At 39.6% G+C, this 21128-nt stretch overlaps 1 protein-coding gene across 2 annotated transcripts; it reads left to right on the forward strand.

Moving 5' to 3' along the window:
* Positions 1 to 349: 349 nt before the first annotated feature.
* FEM1B (fem-1 homolog B) lies at positions 350 to 16223 on the forward strand. 2 transcript variants are annotated; one of them, XM_081511888.1, is made up of 3 exons: positions 350 to 946; positions 10160 to 11040; positions 11263 to 16223. In XM_081511888.1, exons 1-3 carry the CDS (start codon positions 699 to 701, stop codon positions 11793 to 11795), a joined length of 1662 nt encoding a protein of 553 aa, XP_081368014.1. In that variant the 5' UTR covers positions 350 to 698; the 3' UTR covers positions 11796 to 16223. The 2 variants fall into 2 exon arrangements, with proteins under 2 accessions (XP_081368014.1, XP_081368013.1); XM_081511887.1 differs by having other exon boundaries at positions 10160 to 16223.
* Positions 16224 to 21128: the final 4905 nt, after the last annotated feature.

Genomic DNA, 21128 nt, shown 5'->3' on the forward strand with positions numbered 1-21128 from the left:
ACCGTCCCCTGGTCGCACCCTCCCCCTCTCGGCCCAGTCTGCAGAGGCCCGCCTTCCTCCCTGTCCCGAGCCCAGGGGCTGCTGGCGCCGCAGCGTTCCGCCTCGCTTCGAGGGCCTTCCCAGGCGTGGACCTCTGAAACCTTCGACAGCGCCTGGCGTTCCTGAGCTCCAGGGGGCTAGGGCCTGCGGGTTTCCTGGGGAGGGCGGAGAGCGGAGGCGGAGGACGAGGCAGTTTCAGGCCTTAGGCCTGACGGGCCGGGTCGGGTGAAACGCGGCCGTCCTTCGCGATCCGGGGCGCGCGCGGCCCTCTTGGGGTTTCACCGGCGACCCGTAGCTCGGGCACGCGCCTGTCGCAGCCCGCAGGAAGGAGGGGTCCGGCCTGAGGCCCGGGGCGGCGGCCGCCATGGAGATCCCCTCGGCCCAGGGCCGGCGCCTGGGGCCTTGGGGGCGGCCCTGACCGCCCTCCTCCCTGCCCGGGCTGGATCGCAGACCTGCCCCCCGCGGCATTCGGCCACCTCTGCGTCTCAGCCCTCCCCGGGCCGGCTGCTGCCTGGGCGCGGCGGCGGCGGCGGCGGCGGCGGCGCCCTGTTGAATGGGCTGTGAAGGCCCAGTTTTCAAGCCCTGGCGAACGCGGCCTCCGGGGGCGCAAGGCAGCTGCAGCAGTGGCGACCAAACGGGTGTTGGAGTTGGCGGCGGCCATGGAGGGCCTGGCTGGCTATGTATACAAGGCGGCCAGCGAGGGCAAGGTGCTGACTCTGGCCGCCTTGCTTCTCAACCGGTCTGAAAGCGACATCCGCTATTTGCTTGGCTATGTCAGCCAGCAGGGAGGGCAGCGCTCCACGCCCCTCATCATCGCAGCTCGCAATGGGCACGCTAAGGTGGTGCGCTTGCTGTTAGAACATTACCGGGTGCAGACTCAGCAGACTGGCACCGTCCGCTTCGACGGGTAGGTACATCCCCCCAGCTCCTGCCTCCTCTCTAACGCGTGCGAACCTACCACCTCATGGATCTTCCCGTCCCGTTCTTTCACTTCATGGAGGTATCAATTCTCCCATTTTTGTATCTCCTGACCCGCCCCATTAATAACCACTTCATCTTCTAGGGCGGATACTCCATTCCATGTTTTGCTGCCCATCCTTATCGGCCGCTACCCCTTATTCCCTCTATAGGTAAATCGCCACACCCTCTGTCTTAATATCTAATCGGTATTCTCCAGTATTCTTGCTTGGGAAATCCCATGGACAGAGGAGCCTGGCGGGCTCCAGTGAATGGGGTCGCAAATAGTTGGACACGACTGAGCACGCAGGCAAAAACCAAAGCTCTGCTAGATGGTGTATGAACAAGGAGTATGGAGGACGTAGCGGCGTTTCAGGTTTTCCCTCTGTCAGGACTGGGGTTGTAACCGAGATCAGAAATTAACAAGGTCAGCAATTAACATTGGAAATCTCTGATTGATGAATTATTTGACCGCCCAATTTTTAGCTCTTCGAGTGTCTGATAAAGCCCTTAGTGGGTTAGGGGACCTTAATGTCAAAATAAGCCCCGAAAACCAGCATCAGCTTCAGCCTCTTGCGGGATTGTCAGGCAGCCAGACATCCCCAGACATGATTCTGACTTACACATTGCTGGGAAGAGATATGTTGACTGCGAAAATGGCATAGGACCTGGTGTGGGAGAAGATGATGCCATTTTTAAATTACTGTTATCCTGTCATCTTGTGGGGAAGCTTGATAATTTACTCTTATTCCATGGGGGGAGTTCAAAAATGCGTATTGTCATAGTTAAAATTTGCCATTTAGGTTGAATTGTACATATTTTGAGGTGTCATATTGTTGAATGCAGAATTGTCAGGTTTGACATCTTTTCTGTGCTGGATGGTTATAACCTGTTTTACAGATTACAACTTCATGAAGATTTTGCTTCATTGATTGCATTTGTTTTTGTTGACTTGTGCCAGTAGGTAAGCTCTTCTAGCATTTTCTTCTTTTGAGGTAGATGTGATCCAAGTGTAAAGATATGTAACTTTAGTTTCGATAATTGAATACTGCTTGGATAAAACCTGATTGAAAAAAACAATTCTTTAAGATGACTAGGGCATTGTTGCATTTTGATTGCTTCCTTTTTTAGGTTGAAATAAGAAGAGCTTTTTCTTCTGTTTCAGATGAGAGGAAAGTATTTCAGAGTATTACATTTTACTGAAATGATAGCCCATGGGTGGTGGTTAATCTCTAGTACCACCTCTCTAGACGTTAAGGAGATGGTCTTTATCATATTAACCAAAGATGGCAACATGATTCTTGTTTGTTTTCCTTTACTGGCTTCTGTGTCCTTTTTGTAACTCTCTGCATTCCCACAGCCTTTCCTATACACAGAGGAGGAGCGAAGTAGAAGGACCTCTGAACTTCGAGCACCATTCCAGTTGTGTAAGCACAAGCATCCACTGAGCTATGAATCTCTGCAGTAACAGCTGCTGGTTCCACTGCTGCTAAGGAGATTGCTGAGGCCTGTTTTGATGAGGAGAGAATAGTGTCAAGAAAAAATAGTTTTTTCTAAAGCATTTGAAAAGGCTTTGCTTATCTTTCTTAACTGTCAAAGAGAGAGGTATTTTGAGGTGGCAATTAAGAGAACCTGAAATGACAAACAAGGAATGTAGCATTGAGCCTTCATAGTGGTTTATCTTGCCCCGTATTTTGCACTGACCAGTGAAATTAAGTTCAGTAAGCAAACATATTTTGAACACCTACTGTGTGCCAGGCTCTATAGTAGGGATTGGGTATGCAGAGATGAGTAACATATGGTTCCCAGGAAGACAGGTGGCCCTGGGTGGGAGGAATTAAGGTGTGGTGGGGAGGGAAAAGATTGACGAAAATGAGTAATCGATGCCATGCCATTTAGGGTTACAGGAATCGTTTGGACTATTGAGGGAATGCAGAAAGAGGAAGTGGCTCAGCTTGGCCTGGGAGAAGCAGGGAAGATTTCATAGCTGAGGTGATGTTTGAGCTCAGTCTTAAAGGATAGAAAGTAGAAAGTGAAGAAGAGGAGCAGCAACATGGTACACTTGCAATGACAAGTGTTTCAGTGCTGTTGCAGGGAGGGCTTCAAGCCTGGGAAATTAAGAAAGATTGTGGGAGACTGGAGTGAGGTGGAGGCCAGATTTTGATGATTGTCTTGTAAAATATCAACAGACTGGTGAGACTAGAATTGCAAACATTTTTATCATTCAACATTTTGTCTGAGCCTTCTTCAATCTTTTTTTGTTTATGTATTATTGCAATGATGGATTCATTAGCTACTCTGTCAAAGTATTTTAGTTTTTTTAAAACTTACTAAATAACTGTGATGGGCCTGGCACTGTGCCCCACACATACTATGGAAGATACAGAAAAAAATACAAAGTTTCTACTTTTGCTGCTGCTGCTGCTAAGTCGCTTCAGTCTACTTTTGAGGAGCTTACAAATTAATTAACAAAAGAGAAGAATTGAAATTCGTGGCCACCTTTCTGCCCACTCACACCATTCTGAGATTATTTTGCAGTTTGTTCCAGTCATTTAGGCATTTCAGAAGTAGAAGAAGAAAGTGTTATTTGCAAATGTCATGATTTCACTTTATATTCGTTCCAGACATTGGGAAAAGGTTAGTCTGAATGACGTGTTAATATGAAGCTCACTCACCCCTCAGGGACTGGCTTTTGAGAGGTAGTTAGCCAACCCTTCACTTGAGACCCATGGCCAGATAGGGACAGACAGGTTCTCTGTGGGCTAAAATAGCTTAGTGTTTCCTAATTTTTAGTAATTTATGTATTATCTTCACAATTTTTTGCCAGACTGTTCATCACCTATCCTGTTGTTTCCCTAATATTAAAAAAAAGAACAACTCACTTCTTAGCTTCATCTTAAGCAACAGCATCTGTGTGATAATGCATTTGATACAATCCTTTGTGTGTGTGTGTGAGAGACATACGCAGATATTACAATAACTTCTTTTAAAAAGTCTATATTCTGCCTAAAAACATCTATAATGTCTTGGAAAACTAAAGTGAATTCATAATAGAGCCTCAAGGGGGAAGGAGCCACCCACCTAGGTTAAACCTGACATTTGAGTCCTTGTACTAATTTTTAGGAGTAACATTTGAGATTATTTTACTTATGGCTTACTCTGTTAAGATTAAAGTTGACATAGATGAGGGGATAAGAAGAAAAGTTACATGAATAGGAATGAAAGAAGCACCTTTAGTTGTAGAATGGGAAGCTGTTAAGAGTGTTACAGAAATGGATCAGAACAAAGGAGAGGTGTCATGTGATCTTGGAATATTGTGCTGGTTTGAGTTCTGAAGGCCTGACTGCTCAGTGCCAGAGTTTGTGGGGAACTCTTGTCCTAGAAGAAGTTTGCTGACATGGATAGGAAGGAGAACAGGACCTCTGGGAATTCTGAGGAATTTTGTCCAGTGCTCTTTTAAAGTCAGTGCTAGTACAAATCCTTCTAATAAATGTCCAGGTAGAGGAAAGGCGTAGGGGCACAGTGTCACTTGACTTCATTTAGAAAGTCATTTCCAGTGTGTATTTCAAGGAAGTACATATGATCTAATAAATGATTTTAGGACTTTGGTTAAAATAAAGTGTTGATCATTTACACTGAATGAATTTTTATTTTCATTTCAAATGCTTGAACCAGACAATAGATGAGTTTAGGTTTGTGATCAGAAACATTATCTTTATACATTTTATTTTAAAAGGCGAATACCAGATTAAAGTTTCTTGATTTTTAAGATGAAATACGTGTGTGTGTGTGTGCTTAGTCACTCAGTCGTGTCTGACTATTGCGACCCCATAGACCATAGCCTGCCAGGCTCCTCTGTCCATGGGATTCTCCAGGCAAGAATACTGGAGTGGGTTGCCATTTCCTTCTCCAGGGGATCATCCCCATCCAGGAATTGAACCCTGGTCTCCTGCATTGCAGGCAGATTCTTTACCAACTGAGCTATGCTGCTGCTGCTGCTAAGTTGCTTCAGTTGTGTCCAATTCTGTGCGACCCCCTAGATGGCAGCCCTCCAGGTTCCCCCATCCCTGGGATTGTCCAGGCAAGAACACTGGAGTGGGTTGCCATTTCCTTCTCCAATGCATGAAAGTAAAAAGTGAAAGCAAAGACGCTCAGTCCTGTCCGACTCTTAGCGACCCCATGGACCGCAGCCTACCAGGCTCCTCTGTCCATGGGATTGTCCAGGCAAGAGTACTGGAGTTGGGTGCCATTGCCTTCTCTGAACTGAGCTATGAGGGAACCCCTAAAATTTGCAGTTTTAGACCAGAAAGATAAGTGTTTTATAGTGCTTCTCCCATACTCATTAAGTAAATATTGCATTTATTTGATTATATTTTTATTTACCTTCTATTCATTTTGTTATAAATATTTTTGGTATTTTGAGGCAGTATGCAGCTATAATTTTAGCTGTATTTTATGGACAAAAAATGTCATAAGTGTTAGGATTATTAGTCCCTTTAATCTGTTTAATGCTGATTAAGGTGTAGAAATTTAAAAATTACTAAGGGTAATGTTCCTGAAGGACATTCTGCCATGAATATTTTTGTCATTAAGTATTTCAAAATTTTTATTGCCTCAATAAAAATAGATAATTGAAACTTTTTCTAGGCTTCTGTCATATCACCGTAGGGAAAATGGAAATTATTAGATTACATTGGAAAAAGTGTTAAATGATCATAAAAACCAAGTGACGTTGTTGTTTAGTTGCTAAGTCATGTCCAACTCTTTTGCGACTCCATGGGCTATAGCCCACCAGGCTCCTCGGTTCGTGGGATTTCCCAGGCAAGAATACTGGAGTGGGTTGTCATTTCCTTCTCCAGGGGATCTTCCTGGCCCAAGGACGGAAACTGCATCTCCTGCATTGCAGGCAGATTTTTTACCACTGAACCACCTGGGAAGCCCAGATGAAATATATACTTGTAATTTAACTTATGTCATTGTGTGTGTGTGTGTTAGTTGCTTAGTTGTATCCAACTCTTTGCAACCCCATAGACTGTAGCCCACCAGGCCCCTCCATTCATGGGATTCTCCAGGCAGGAACACTGGAGTGGGTTGCCATTTCATTCTCAAAAAGGAACTATAGAAAGAAAGAAAGTGAAGTCGCTCAGTTGTGTCCGACTGTTTGCGACCCCATGGGCTGTAGCCTACCATGCTCCTCCATTCATGGAATTTTCCAGGCAAGAGTACTGGAGTGGGTTGCCATTTCCTTCTCCCTTATGTCATTAGTACTGGGGAATTTGAGGCCAGAAAAACAATTTTAATCACTTTTGTCTTTTTTTTTTCCATTTTAAAGCGGGGGTCCTATTTATCTTATATGATTATTGCAGAATTTAAAGATAATATATGTGAATGCTTATTTTAGTACAACAATTCTTGAGTTTTATTTAGTTTAGCTTCATATTCCTGGTATGTAACAATTTTTTATTTTTAAGGAGTGTAAGGAAACTTTGTAACTATGTAAATATAACTTTTAACTCTGTATTGATTTTTTGGATAGATTATGTTAATGAGCAGATTGGGGAAAAAAGCTTTTTAAATGGAAACATGTTTGAACAGTGACATGTACTATGTTTGATACATTATAAAGTTTCCAAAGTTTTTTGTATTTTTAATCTCATATAAGCCTTTTAGTTATATGTCTTTAAAATGGGCTTAATAATGGTTATCTACCTTATAGGATTATTGGGAGAAGGTTATTATGAGAATTAAATGTGCTCTATTGCTTAGTACAGTGCTTGACACATTGAAATTATTAACTCTCTGTGTTTAAACTTTTTCTTTAAATTGACTTGTGCCTCTTTTGTTTTTAAATTATATCTATTTTTAGTTAAGGTGCATCAAGTAAGGTGCATAAATCTTAAGTGTATAAATGTTATAAAATTTTGATTTGCTTACATCCATGTAATCACTTTCTAGGTCAATAGGCAGGACATGGATGTCACTGTAAAAGTTTCCCTTGTGTCCTTTCTCAGTCATTTCCCCTCCCTTCCCCTCCCAGAAGTAATGATTATTCTGACTTCTATCTCTATAGATTAGTTCTGCCTATACTTGAACTTCCTATAAATGGAATCATACAGTGTACTCTTTTTTTCCATCTGGCTTCTTTTTGTTTAACACAGTATCTATGAGAATCATCCATTGAGTTGCGTGTATAAGTATTTTTCAATGTTTTATAATATTACATTATATGAATGTATGGCAGTTTATTTATCCTGTTGACAGATATTTTGGTTGTTTTTAGTATTTGACTATTATGAATTACGTTGGTATGAACATGTTTGTATATGCCTTCTGGTGGAATTTGCTTTCATTTCTCTTAAGTATATACCAAGGGGTGGGACTGTTGGCTCATAGGGTTGGTATATGTTTAATACTTTCTCAAGCAGTCAACCACCAAAGTGGTTGAACCAGATTATATTCCCACTAAAAATTTCCATCAGCAGGAGGGGTTTCAGTTACTTCACATCCTGGCCAATACTTAGTATTGTCATGTCAGTATTATTAATTTCATCTGTTCTAGTGAGTGTGTATTGGTAACTCTTGGTAACTCCTGGTTTTAATTTGCATTTCCTTGCTGAGGAATTATCTTGAACATCTTTTCATATGTTTATTGGTTGTTTGAATATATACTTTTGAAGTATACTTGTTCAGTCTTTTCACATTTTTAAAAAAAATTGAGTTGTTTGCTTTTTTAGTGATTTGTCAGGTAATCAATTGTAGGTATCTCCAGTGAGTGGATTGCTGGTCACTTCCTTGAAAAAATATTTTTTAATTTTTTGAAGTCTAATCAATTTTTTTCTTTTACGGTTTTTTTTTTTTTTTGCATTATGTTTAAGAAATCATCAACCCCAAGGTCATAAAGGTAGTCTTTTTTTTTTTTTAAGAAGCTTTTGTTGTTTTGTTATAGGTCTTTGCCAGTTTGAAATTTTTGTGAGTAGGGTCAAGGTTAATTATTTTCCAAACAGATGTCTAGTGGCTGTTTCTTCACTATTTATTAAAAAGACCATACTTTATACCTGAATTTCGGTGGACCTTTTGTCATTAATCTGTATTCCTGTATATGTGAATCTATTCCTAGGGTGGGGCTTTTGGTTGTTTTCTTTTGATTAGTATTTGTCTATCCTTGTGCTAGTGACACACCATCTTACGTATTTTGTCCTCCAACTTTATTTTTCTTTCAAGATTATCTTGGTTGTTCTGGGTCCTTCCTTTGTATTTCTCTATACATTTTAGAGTTGGATTTTCAGTTTCTACACACATATGCATACACACACACATGCCTACTGGGATTTTGATTTGGATCGCATTGAATCTAGATTATTTTGGCGGAGAATTGACATCCTAACATTCTTGAATCTCCAGAACAATAAACATGAACTATTTCCCCGTTTCTTTAGGTCTTTAATTTATCTCAGGAATGCTTTATAGGTTTCAGTATAGAGTAGCAGTCTTGTACATTTTTTATTAGATTTACTACTAGACATTGGTATTTTCTGGTGCTTTTGTAAATTGTATTTTTTTGACTGAAAGAAAACTTTTTTTCTTTTTTAAGAAAACGTTTTTGAACTTTGTGTTTATAATCCTGACAATAAAGATGTAATAAGTGAATTTTAATTAAACTAAATTGTCTGCAAAAGCTACAGTTGGCAACCACTGAAACATTTCAGCTGGTGTAATGTCTTATTTTCTTGATTCATTCTTTTTTAAGATTTGTTTATTTTTATTCTTTTGGTGACGGTGGGTCTTTGTGGCTGTATGTGGATTTTCTCTAGTTGTGGTGAGCTGGGGTGCTCTTTGTTGTGGTTCGCGGGCCTCTCATTGCGGTGGCTTCTCTTGTTGGGGAGTGTGGGCTCTAGGTAGGGTTCCCGGGCTTCAGTAGTTGTGGTCTGGGGTCTCCGTAGTTGCGACTCCTGGGCTCTAGAGCTTAGGCTCAGTAGTTGTGGTGCACGGGCTTTGTTGCTCTGCAGCTTGTGGAATCTTCCTGGACCAGGGATCTAACCGGTGTCCCCTGCATTGCAAGGTAGATTCTTTACCATTAGATGACCAGGGAAGCCCCTCTTGATTCATTCTTTAGTTTAAAAAATTAATTAGCAATTAAATGACATTTAAAAAATGAAATTTTAAAAAGAAACTTCAGAAGTATTCAAATTTATTTTGAGGACTGTTTTCCATACAGTAAAATGTACAAATCTTTCTTATGCAGTTTGATGAATTTTTTCCCCTAAATATCCACCCACGTAGCCACTACCCAGTTCAAAATATAGGCTTCAAGCCCCTTTCGAATCAATCCTACACTCTCCCCCATAGGTAACCCTATAGGTAGCTGTTACTGAGAATGCTTTTACTTATAGACATTTTGCTTCATTATTTGAAACTGAAGAAGTAATTGCTTGGATGTTTATAAAGTGTGGCTTTTATTTTCAGCAGAAGTGATAGACAGTATTGATAGTTGGGGTTGAACTATGATATTTTTTATACCAAGTGGATTGTACTTTTTTTACTTCATAGGATATGTAATTTGACCTGTGTTGTATCATTCATCTTGTAAGGAGCAGTAATTATTTCATTCTCATTGCTTTAGTAGAGTATGTACATACTTACTAGTTTAGATAATCCTAGGTAAAATTATCTGCTCAAATACTTTTCTTCTTAATGCAGTGTCTAACACAACATTAACACAGAGATTGTGGTGGCTTTCTTACTGATGTACTGAGAGAAACTGTGGTACCTGAGGGTGCTGGGAGGGAGGAACATTCTATGCTCCTCTGAGAGCCAGGGAATCAGCTTGGTGGTAAAGAAGTTACAAAACTCCCATACATTTCCTCTGTTTTCTGCAATTTATGTACTTCTGCTAGTAGGACGTCGGTGACTCTTTTTATTTTTTCTTTAAGGTTTTATACTGTGGAAATACTAATAATCGCTCACATTTATTGAGCTCATACTAGATACAAGTACTATGCTGAGTGCTTTACTTAAATTACCTGATTTTATTTTCACCAAAACTAATGTTTAACTAATGCTCTGCAGATTGAGGTTTGGGGTCAGTGTAAATGATTACATCCTTTAAATTTATGTTAGGGCAGGTGACCTCCATTTTCTAACCGTCTGTTCTTTTCATGAATAGGTATGTCATTGATGGTGCCACTGCTCTTTGGTGTGCAGCAGGAGCAGGACATTTTGAAGTTGTTAAGCTTCTAGTCAGTCATGGAGCCAACGTGAATCACACCACAGTAACCAACTCAACCCCGCTGCGGGCAGCATGCTTTGATGGCAGATTGGACATTGTGAAATACTTGGTCGAAAATAATGCCAACATCAGCATTGCCAACAAGTATGACAACACTTGCCTAATGATTGCAGCCTATAAGGGACACACTGATGTGGTCAGATATCTTTTAGAACAGCGTGCTGATCCGAATGCTAAAGCACATTGTGGAGCCACAGCATTGCATTTTGCAGCTGAAGCTGGGCACATCGATATTGTGAAGGAGCTGATAAAATGGCGGGCTGCTATAGTAGTGAATGGCCATGGGATGACGCCATTGAAAGTGGCTGCTGAAAGCTGTAAAGCTGATGTTGTCGAACTATTGCTCTCTCATGCTGATTGTGACCGAAGAAGTCGGATTGAAGCTTTGGAGCTCTTGGGTGCCTCCTTTGCAAATGATCGTGAGAACTACGACATCATGAAGACATATCACTATTTATATTTAGCTATGTTGGAGAGGTTTCAAGATGGTGATAACATTCTTGAAAAAGAGGTTCTCCCACCAATCCACGCTTATGGGAATAGAACTGAATGTAGAAATCCTCAGGAACTGGAATCCATTCGGCAAGACAGAGATGCTCTTCATATGGAAGGCCTTATAGTTCGGGAACGGATTTTAGGTGCCGACAACATTGATGTTTCCCATCCCATCATTTACAGGGGAGCTGTTTATGCAGATAACATGGAATTCGAACAGTGTATCAAGTTGTGGCTTCATGCGCTGCACCTCAGACAGAAAGGTAACAGAAATACGCATAAGGATCTTCTTCGATTTGCCCAGGTTTTTTCACAGATGATACATTTAAATGAAACTGTGAAGGCCCCAGACATAGAATGTGTTTTGAGATGCAGTGTTTTGGAAATAGAACAGAGTATGAACAGAGTAAAAAATATTCCAGATGCTGATGTCCACAGTGCTATGGACAATTATGAATGTAACCTCTATACCTTTCTGTATTTAGTGTGCATCTCCACCAAAACACAGTGCAGTGAAGAAGATCAGTGCAGAATTAACAAGCAGATCTACAACCTGATTCACCTTGATCCCAGAACTCGTGAAGGTTTCACCCTGCTGCATCTAGCTGTCAACTCAAATACCCCAGTTGATGATTTCCACACCAATGACGTTTGCAGCTTTCCAAACGCGCTTGTCACAAAGCTCCTGCTGGACTGTGGTGCTGAGGTGAATGCTGTGGACAATGAAGGGAACAGTGCCCTTCACATTATCGTTCAGTACAACAGGCCCATCAGTGATTTTTTGACCTTGCACTCTATCATCATTAGTCTAGTCGAAGCTGGCGCTCACACCGACATGACAAATAAACAGAATAAAACTCCACTAGACAAAAGTACAACTGGGGTATCAGAAATACTACTTAAAACTCAAATGAAGATGAGTCTCAAGTGCCTGGCTGCCCGGGCAGTTCGGGCTAATGACATTAACTACCAAGACCAGATCCCCAGAACTCTTGAAGAGTTTGTTGGATTTCATTAAGTGACTGGATATGTAAAATTGTTTAATGTGGTGCTAAAAAGTAAAGGACTTTAATCACAGACAATAGAATTATGTGTTCATAAATTCTACTTTTCTTCCACTACCCTTCCTCCCTGCTTATCCTTCCTTAGTTTTGTATTTGGTCTTCTTGCCTCATATGGTTATTGATTTCAGATACACTTTAAACAAAGCCACATTGTTTAGGTGTAACTATAATCTTAAGGTGTTTGGATATTGGTCACTTAGCTATTTTTTTCTTTTTTTTAAGGAATGAATATAAAATATTTTGTTTATGTAACAGGGGACATTTATGATTTAAAGTTGATAAATGTCTTACCAAAATTGCCTAGAAAAGCATTTCTGTTAAGCCTGTGTCAGCGTGTTACCCTTTGCAGCAGTTTTGAGGATTTCATGAAGAAAAACAACTAAAAGAAGCATTAAAAGTAATGGAATATCCAGATGTTCTGCACATGCCAAACTGCGATAGGTAGTTTTCACTCTTCCATTATTTATGTGAAATGATACAGCACATTATAACATCGGGAGGATTTTTAAAAAGTATAGCTGCAGATTAATCTGAAAAATGTGCTAACTTAATAATAGTTAAAAATTCATAAAGTTAAATCCATTGAAATTGTTGAATTATGCTCGGTGATACAAAGTAGTAATCTTAAGCAACTTTTCAGAGAATATTGATGGACTGTTTGCCTTTGGGCTTGGATTCTAAAATGCATAGATGTCTCTGTTTTGATGTGATTAATCTAAATTCCAGCAGTCAGCATTTGACTCAGCTCACAGACATGTAAAAATTATGATTGCTGTGTTTTTTCCTATGAAACAAGTTGTCACATTATAGTTATACATTCTGTTTTTGTCCCCTTCTCCCTCTCTTCTTGTGTGGTATCTTTTCAAGTTGAAAACTACTTTTCCAGAGGGCATTATTTGTTTCTCCCTAGGGTTTCTATGACAGGTGAAAAGGAACTGGGATATTTTTTTCACTTTCTTCATTTAGTCTGTGATAAGAAGTAGAAAAATCACTACAGTGGTATAGATTCAATGTTTTTGATGATGAAAATAATTCTCATGGCCATTTTGAAAGTTATTTCTGTCTGAGGGCAGCAAATTTTGGAACCAGAAAATGTCACTTATTCTGACAGGCTGTACAGAGGTCTTTATGGTTTTGGTTTTGTTTTAATGGCAACATTTTGACTGTCAGACTAAAAGAATATTCTGTGATTATATTTAAGCGTCACAGAAATTCAAGGGTACATACCTATTTCTTTCGATGTTAAAAATGATAAGTAAAATTAGCTATATCTGTATTTTTTTCTCTAGTGCCAAATGAATGCCTTAGCTACTCATAGTGCATGGTACTGTAAGTGAAGACCTGCAGCTTTTTTTCTTTAATGAAAAGCATTATAATGGTGTAGCAACATCAGATATAAACTTAAAACAAGATTTCAGTTAACATTTTATGTATGGATATTGCTTTGTGAAGTCTAAGAAAAAGGTTGCAGCTGGATCAGTATTAAAAGATAGTGACCAAGCCAAAATCAGCACCTCGGGCCTTAAATAAAATAGAGACACCCCATGAAATGAGATACTCTGCAGGATGGGAGGGAATAGATGGGGGACTTTTAAAGACCTGTTTCCACAGAATGCAGGATACTTTTACTGTTGCTGTAGCTATACTTTGCGTGTCTTCTTGCTTCAGTTAGGAATGTTTTGATGGTGAATTCTGCCATAGTAATCTACTTCTGTTTTCCTAACCTGGAATTTTTATAAGAAAGGTTTTTAGGATGGTCTAAAGGGAGGTATTTGAGCCCTAATTTGAAAATTACTGGCCTTGATCTTCCTGGTGTGAGTCAAGGAACTAGTGTACTTTGCTCTTGGCAACTCTCGTGGCCTGAAAGAGAAAATGCTCATCCTCCAGGTGAGTGAATCACACCTTTTTCACAGCTCAGATCAGACCCTGTATTTTTCAGACTTCAAGGCCTGCTTATTTGACAGTCTGAGGAATAGCTGTGATACTTGGTATTTACTTGGTTCCATTATTAATGCATATGATTTCTAAACATCAGAACTTAAAATATCAGATAATGTTGCATGTTTTATAAAACATTTCATCCCTTTGACTACCCAGGATGAGAACTATTTTAGGTATTACTTACTTATTAAATGAGAATAATGATTATCTGTACATATTCAGACAACGAAATTTAATGATACTCAATGTTTTTGAGGAGGGAGGACCTAATGCTGGAAATAGTAAAACTGCTGATTGAAATGCTGACAAAGTTGAATTTGAAGACAGTGGGATAGATTATGAATTTTGCTAATGATAACTGAGATTTTTTTTTTAAAACTATACTGTAGCAGTACATTGTTCACTATATTGCTAAGGATCTAATTTTGTCTTGTAAAACAAATCCAAATATGTATTGTGAAACACCTGTATAAAACCATTCTTGAAACAAGTGATCTACATGCCTGTTTTTTTCAAATTTGTTTTTGGTAGAGTTATTTTAAAATGTGTTTAGCCAAACCTTTCCCAAACTTAGGTTTCTTTTTTTTTAAAGGGAAATAAATAGGTAAGAAAGGTGATAGTTCTATATCTCAGCTTCTCTGAGAACTCTGGGCTACTGCTGTTTTTTAGCCACTTTTGTCATTTTGTGTTTATTATTGGTAGAATTGTGTTTTAGATTATAAATCTTGATAACATTACAAATTCAATCAAAACTTCTTAATAATTGTTGTATAAATTTGAATTAGAGACCCAGGTGGATGAATGCCTGGGCAAACCATGTGAAACCTGGGTGGGTTTTGCACTTAAGAGTTGGTAAAATTGAACTCTTGAGTTTAGGTAACTGTATAATTCAAGGAATGGGCAGCAAATCCATCCTTAGATTGATAAAGGGGAAATTTTTGACCTAAGAACTCTGAAACAACTGTTTTCAGTCTACCCTGGATTGCTCTCTCGTAGGCCACAGTCCAGCTATCTTAAGGTTTTTTGCTGTGTGAACTTCAACCAGCCAACCAACCAACGAAAAAGTGAGCTTTGGTCCTGTTTGTTTCTGGGAAGGGTTTTATTTCATTATACTAATAGTTGATTCGTAACTGGGAGTTATGAGAAACTTGGGTCTGATTGCACTGTTTGAAGTAAAATGTGATTTGGGGACAGCAGCTGCATAAGTATCAACTCTGCATTTGGCAAGTGTTTTTGGAAATTATATCCCAAGGGAACAATACCCTGTCACTAGTCTCCACCTCAGCTGAAGCAGCTACTTTAGGAATAAGGTTGCTTTGGATTATTCGAGTAGAAGCAGTTCTTTCTTGGGGAAAAGGGCAGGGTGAGGAGTGATTTACTGGACCTTGGATTAGTTTGCTGGTTTTAGAAGCAGCCAGTGATTGAACTAGAGAGTAGATGGATAAAAGTATAAAGGATTTGCTTTTATGGTAGATTTTCTGTAAAAACCTTAAGTATTCCTTTCAGGCTAGCCAGATGTGTCAATGTACAGATGACTATTCTGTTTTCCTCACTGACTATACTGTAACATTAAAATGGGTTAAAACAAAACTCTGCCTTTTGCTCTATGAAAAATTATTAGTCCATAATATTTTAAGCTGTGTGTTTACTCCTGCTCTGAAAATGCACAGCCCTGCTCTGGATACCCTCTCTGGAACGTAGAGAGCTCCTAATGTGTATGGCACGTTGCTGGGCTTTCTCATACATTCCTGGCAGATTTGCCCGAATCTTCAGATGGGCTGGGTTGTACAGTATCTTCTCCAAATGTGGGATCTGAAATAAATACTACATGGATAGTGGCGATAGATATATTAATTTTTAAAACTGTAAATGTCTCTAGTCTTAGATTTGTGGTGTGTTCATTTGTGTTAATGTGTAGGGAAGGAATACTGACTTGATGGTTGTGGGGAGTATATCTTGATGTGTGTGCAGGGGTGAGACTTGCTAAATTGTTAACAGCTTTTCATTTAGGGGTAAGTCACGTGTTGAGTGGCCTAATCAAAAAAATGAAGGAGCAAAGATACAACCTTTGCCAAGTGATGAAATGAACAAGATTTTGTATCTGTGTTTTATCAGGTGTTGTAAAATTTGTGCATGGCCTTTTTTGTTGTTGCTTAGTAATTGGTAGAGAAGAAAAGATGAGGGAGAAAAATCTTAGCTTTGCTAACCAGTCTTTTCAGACGTACATAGCTGAGGAGTAAAATCTGACTGGCTTAACATGGTAAAAGAGCCTATCTTTTATAACACTCACCTCATCCTGCAATCCTCCACATAGAAGAATTACATTGTTGTATTCTAGTAATTCACTGTGATTTATAACAAACCAGTGATGTCATTCTATTGTGCACTTTTGTCAAACCATTTACGTGACTTTAATAAACATAGTAAACTTGCTGACTGCACCAGAGGTCTGTTAGTGATTTATATATTGCATGACATTTTCTATTTGAGTTTGACATGTAGAATCATTTTTAATTTCGTAGTAATCGATAGTCCTAATAGCCCAGCTAATTTGAAACTAACAATATTGCTGTGTAAAAGGAAAAAATGGTGTTTGTGTTCAGTAAATGTTTGAAAAAAACTGCCTTGAAGTGTGTGTCTTTATTGTTCACTGTTGAGATGATATTTTGTCAAATTCATTTTTTAAAAGTTGTGAAAGTTGTACATGGGGGGAAAATTCAGATAGTTAAGAAAAATACACATAGTAAAAAAAAATTTTTTTCATCTCTTTCTGCCTCCCATTTGGACTCTTCAGAGGATACTCACTAATTTTTTGAGTAGCTTCCCAGAATTTTTCTGTGTGTATATATGTATTTTTTCTCCTGCTTTTAAAAATGCAAATGGACTTTTAACTTTCCTACACTATTCTTCATCTTGTCATTTTCACTGAGTATATCTTAGACATTTTTTCATTTTGGTATGTATAGATTTTTTTAAAGAACAAATTTATAGCATTTAATTCTATGGATGAACTTAAAATTTACTTAACCAGGCCTTCCTGTTGGATTTTTAGGTTTTCAGTTCATTGATATTCCAAATACTGTTTCAGTCAGTGAACATCCTTGTGTACTGTTTTCATAGAACAAACTCATTTCTAGCCTTGGAACTTCTGGTTTAGTGACTGAGTGTTAAAAATCCTGACAGAGGTGAACCAGTTGCCTTCCATCTCCCTACATCCTTATTGACATCGGATGTTATCTCATCATTCAGCTTTTGCTAAGATGATGGAAATGGAAAATATTATTTCATGGTTTTGATTTGAGTTCCTTTATGATGAATGAGGTTGACATACATTTACTGACCTTTTAAATTTGTTTGCTTTTGGGCTGTGGTCTTTTTCTTGCTATGTGTTAGAAATTCCTTGGAAATGTAAGGAAATTTTCTCTCATATGTCACAGTTTGTAGTTTGTTTTTAAGTATAGTAGTTTTTAGAATTTTGTATCTTGCTTGTAAAGTTATCTCCATCTCAAGTTCATACATCTTTTTTTACCCATGTTCTCTTCTAGTGCTTTTATGGCCTTTCCCTCCCACATCTCTCTTCGGTCCTTTTTTTTTTCCCCACTTCCTCCTCCTCTTGTTCTTTGGTTTAAATCTTTTTATCTACCTGGAATTAATTTTGATTAAGGATCCAGCTAGCCAAGAACTCTTATTTTCCACTGATTTGCATCATAAGTTCAAATTCCCATAAAGTAATTGGATCTGTTTCTGGCTTCTGTGTTCTACTCTGTTGACCTGGCAGTGTGGTGGGACCCTGAGGAGTATTGTCTGGGCTCTGTGACCTCGGGCAAGTTGCTTTTCAATGCTGGCCTCAGTTTCTCTACATTGGGACAATAATATCACCTAAGTTGTAGTGAGCAAAGCGGAGAATTAATATTCTTAACGTAGTGCCTAAAACTGAGGTGCCTGGTAAATGTTTAAGTACTGATCTTCATGGGGCTGATGTTTCTTCATTTCTCTTTTTTTTCTCTAACCAGAAAAGATTTTTTAAATTAATTTGGCTGAGTCAGCTCTCAGTTGTGGCGTGAGCGATCTTTGTTGTGGCATGCGGGATTTTTCACTGTGGCACATGGATTCTCTAGTTGTGTTCGTGCTCCAGAGCGCATGGGCTTCAGTAGTCAGGGCACTCAAATGCTAGCTGTCACACACCAGCCTAGTTGCTTTGTGGCATATGGGATCCTAGATCACCCACCAGGGATTGAACCCATGTGTCCCTTGTGTTGCAAGGTGGGTTCTTAACCACTGAACCACTAGGGAAGTCCCAAAACCAGAAATTTTTTTAGACGTTTATTTTTAGAAGGTCTTGAAAATATATTATTGTTAGTTTTTTTGTTTATAATGTAGATAAGAGCCTTTCTTCCATTGTATATACTTCTAAATGTTAATGTTTTGATATAGGGTTTTTAATGGGTTTCCCTTTTTAAAAATTTTTTTCAGTTGCTTCATTTGGATGTCCCAGATACACTAATCATAATTTACAGGTAATGATAATTTTGCCTTCTCATTTCCAGTATTCATACCTCATATTTCTTTCTTTTACCTAATACAGTTGTTGGGATTACCAGAAGAATATTAAAGGGTGGTATGAGAGCACGTTTTATGCAACTGTTTGCTTTTACATTTTGATTTAGGGAGTCCCTTTATAGTGGTCTGAAAAATCATTTAGGGCAACTCTCTCACTTTACAGTTGAGGGTACAGGCTCACAAAGAAGTGAGTTGTTCATCCAAGGTCTCGCAAGGACCAAGTGTCAGAGCCTGGGGTGGGCTTGGAGCTTCTTGACCCACTGACCAGTGTTCATTCACTGTAAGACTGACACCAGTACCAGAGAAGCTCACCTTAGGATTTCTGCCCGATCTGTGCTGGGCAGCAATATCAACTGAACTGCAGAAATCAGACAAACTCTAAAGCATCTCCTTTTTTTCCCCCCTGTGTTTCAAGTAATGTCTGCTGTATTAAAATAACAGATGCCCAGATAAAAGAAAATGCTGGCAAGAATATATTTCATCAGGTACTTGATCTAGAAAACTTCAGTATGAGATAAAAACTTCAGGTGGCTCACAAAATCTTGGCTTTTTGGCAAGCTTAGACAACATTATTTGTTCTAATTTGCCTGTGCTTGGTAAATCTGGTGTGCTCAGTTCATCCGGAGAGCAGGACTGGGGTTTGCTCTGGCCTTAACCAATGGGAAAAAAACTCTCAGAAATTCGGGCTTATCCAGCATCTACTGTATGTCAGCACTGTATTAGGGATGTTATAGGACATATAGGGATGTTCTTTCTATACCACACATAAGGGCTACGGTCCTTAAATGGACCATATGAACCTTATGGACAATAAGGACTATGGTCTCTGCCCGCGATAATCTTTTTGTCCAGCTAGATGCCCCTATTTGAAATCTGACTTTCTATTTTTCCTCAAATTTTAATTTTTTTCATCTGACAACAAATTTTAATTTTAAAAGTTTACGGTGTTACTGTTGAACTCTGCCTTGGGCCACCTTCTGAAAACGTTTCAGAAAACTTTACCATCATTTTTAGTATAGTACTGGGGAGATAGAAGCAAAGACCATGCACAGCTGATGAGAAAGGATGAGTCCTTAAGTAATGGTGCCCGCATCTTCTTTAAAAACATTTTTCTGCTCATACCCTACTTTGAGCCTCGTGTGTTTGCTAGGTACATTTTAGCCTATATCTTATTGAACTGTTCAGAGGCCAAGTGCCAGGCTTCTCACCCTCCCTATGCCAACAAAGCTCCTCTGTTTTGGTCTCAGTTTCTGTTTGGAACATGCTGTCCTACTTTAGCGCGATGTCAAAGCTAGTGGAATAGACAGTGACACAAAAGCACTCTGCAGATTTAATGTGGTCGATTAAGCTTGATTGTCCTTTCAGAGGGATCTAGTTGACAGTCATAGTAATATAAGGATAACTTGGGTTTTTTGTTTTTTTTTTTAATGGTAAGAAATAGTGCAGAATAAAGGGCAATGTGACATTAGTTGAAGGTGAAAACAAAGGCCAATGTGGTGAAGACAGGACCAATCACTGCTAATGCCTGTATTAAGTCAATCACCCAAGGCGTATCTGGTGGAGAAACTGGCCACTTCATGTTTGGGGTGAGGTGTGGTTGCAGTGAGTCATTGTGCCAGAAAAGAAGCATGATTAAGCCAACTGTTTCAATTACAGGCTGCCTGGCATTTGGGGGCTTAAAGCCAAAAGTCTAATGTCTTACTTTGGGAGAATATGGATGCTAAGAGCTCTTGAACATTGGTGGAGAGAGCAGCTTGTCTTTTGAAGACCTGAAGACCTTAGGTCTCCTGGAAGCTCTCCCATATTTCCCAGAAAAGTTAATTCTCTTCCCTCTCTTTTGTGTTTATGCTAGTACCTTGCCCCCTTCACCTGATACCCATCTTGTTAAGAAATACCAGCTTCCTTAACAAAAGGAAAATCCAGAAACTCCACTGGTTTACTGGAAGGATGCCCCTTGAGGGTTTTTACCAATGACTACTGCCACTTTGATAGGCTCAAGGGCAGGTAAAAAAGGCTGTGATGCCAGAAACTGACATTGAAGTCTAGAGAAGACCCATATCTTATGGTTCTATAAGTTTAATGTGCTTAAATGACCTCACAAGAATTGGATCTTGAAGTCTGGGTTTGAATGTTGGCTGTAGTTCTGATGTAGGTGGCTCTGGGACCCCACTTGGAGAAGCTCAGCTCTGGATTGATACTCACCCTTAAGAGGCACACCTTGCCCTCTGAGCTTGCATGCCCATACCATCCGATGCCAGAAAGAAGCCACATTCTTACCCGGATTTCTCCTCTCTTGGCTGGCCAAAACTGAGGGACAGCATACTTGAGGTCCATGTCCCCACAGAACACCGGTCAAGGCATGAGGGCCTGAGGCCGCTCTCAGAGCTACCCAAGGGCTGCCCCTGAGCACCTGGATTTTCTTGCCCTCCTGCATGGGGTCTGACCATGTCAGAATCAACAGGGAGGCCCCCCAGGACATCATGCACATCTCAAGTTCAGAATTTGGTTGGAGGTCCTTTCCTTCTACTAGAGGTGAGTCTAGAATTTAAGAAGCCCTGACAATGTGAAGAGCAAATTCTAAAACCACCTGCAGTTGGTAATCTGGTGTGCAGTCAGACCTCGCCCCAGGCGTGTTTTCTGCCTGCGCACTTGCGTGCCGTAGAACTGCTTTAGTACCACGAGGCCAGATGGGCTGATAATGCTTTTAAAAGACTGAACCCTTTTAAAGCTGGTTATGCTTCATGCTAACACTCTTGAGTTCAACCCTTAGTTTCACCATAAATAAT

The sequence above is a fragment of the Giraffa tippelskirchi genome, chromosome 7, assembly GCF_054371585.1.
Source record: "Giraffa tippelskirchi isolate mGirTip1 chromosome 7, T2T-mGirTip1v1.2.pri, whole genome shotgun sequence".
Classification (NCBI taxonomy): Eukaryota; Metazoa; Chordata; class Mammalia; order Artiodactyla; family Giraffidae; genus Giraffa; species Giraffa tippelskirchi.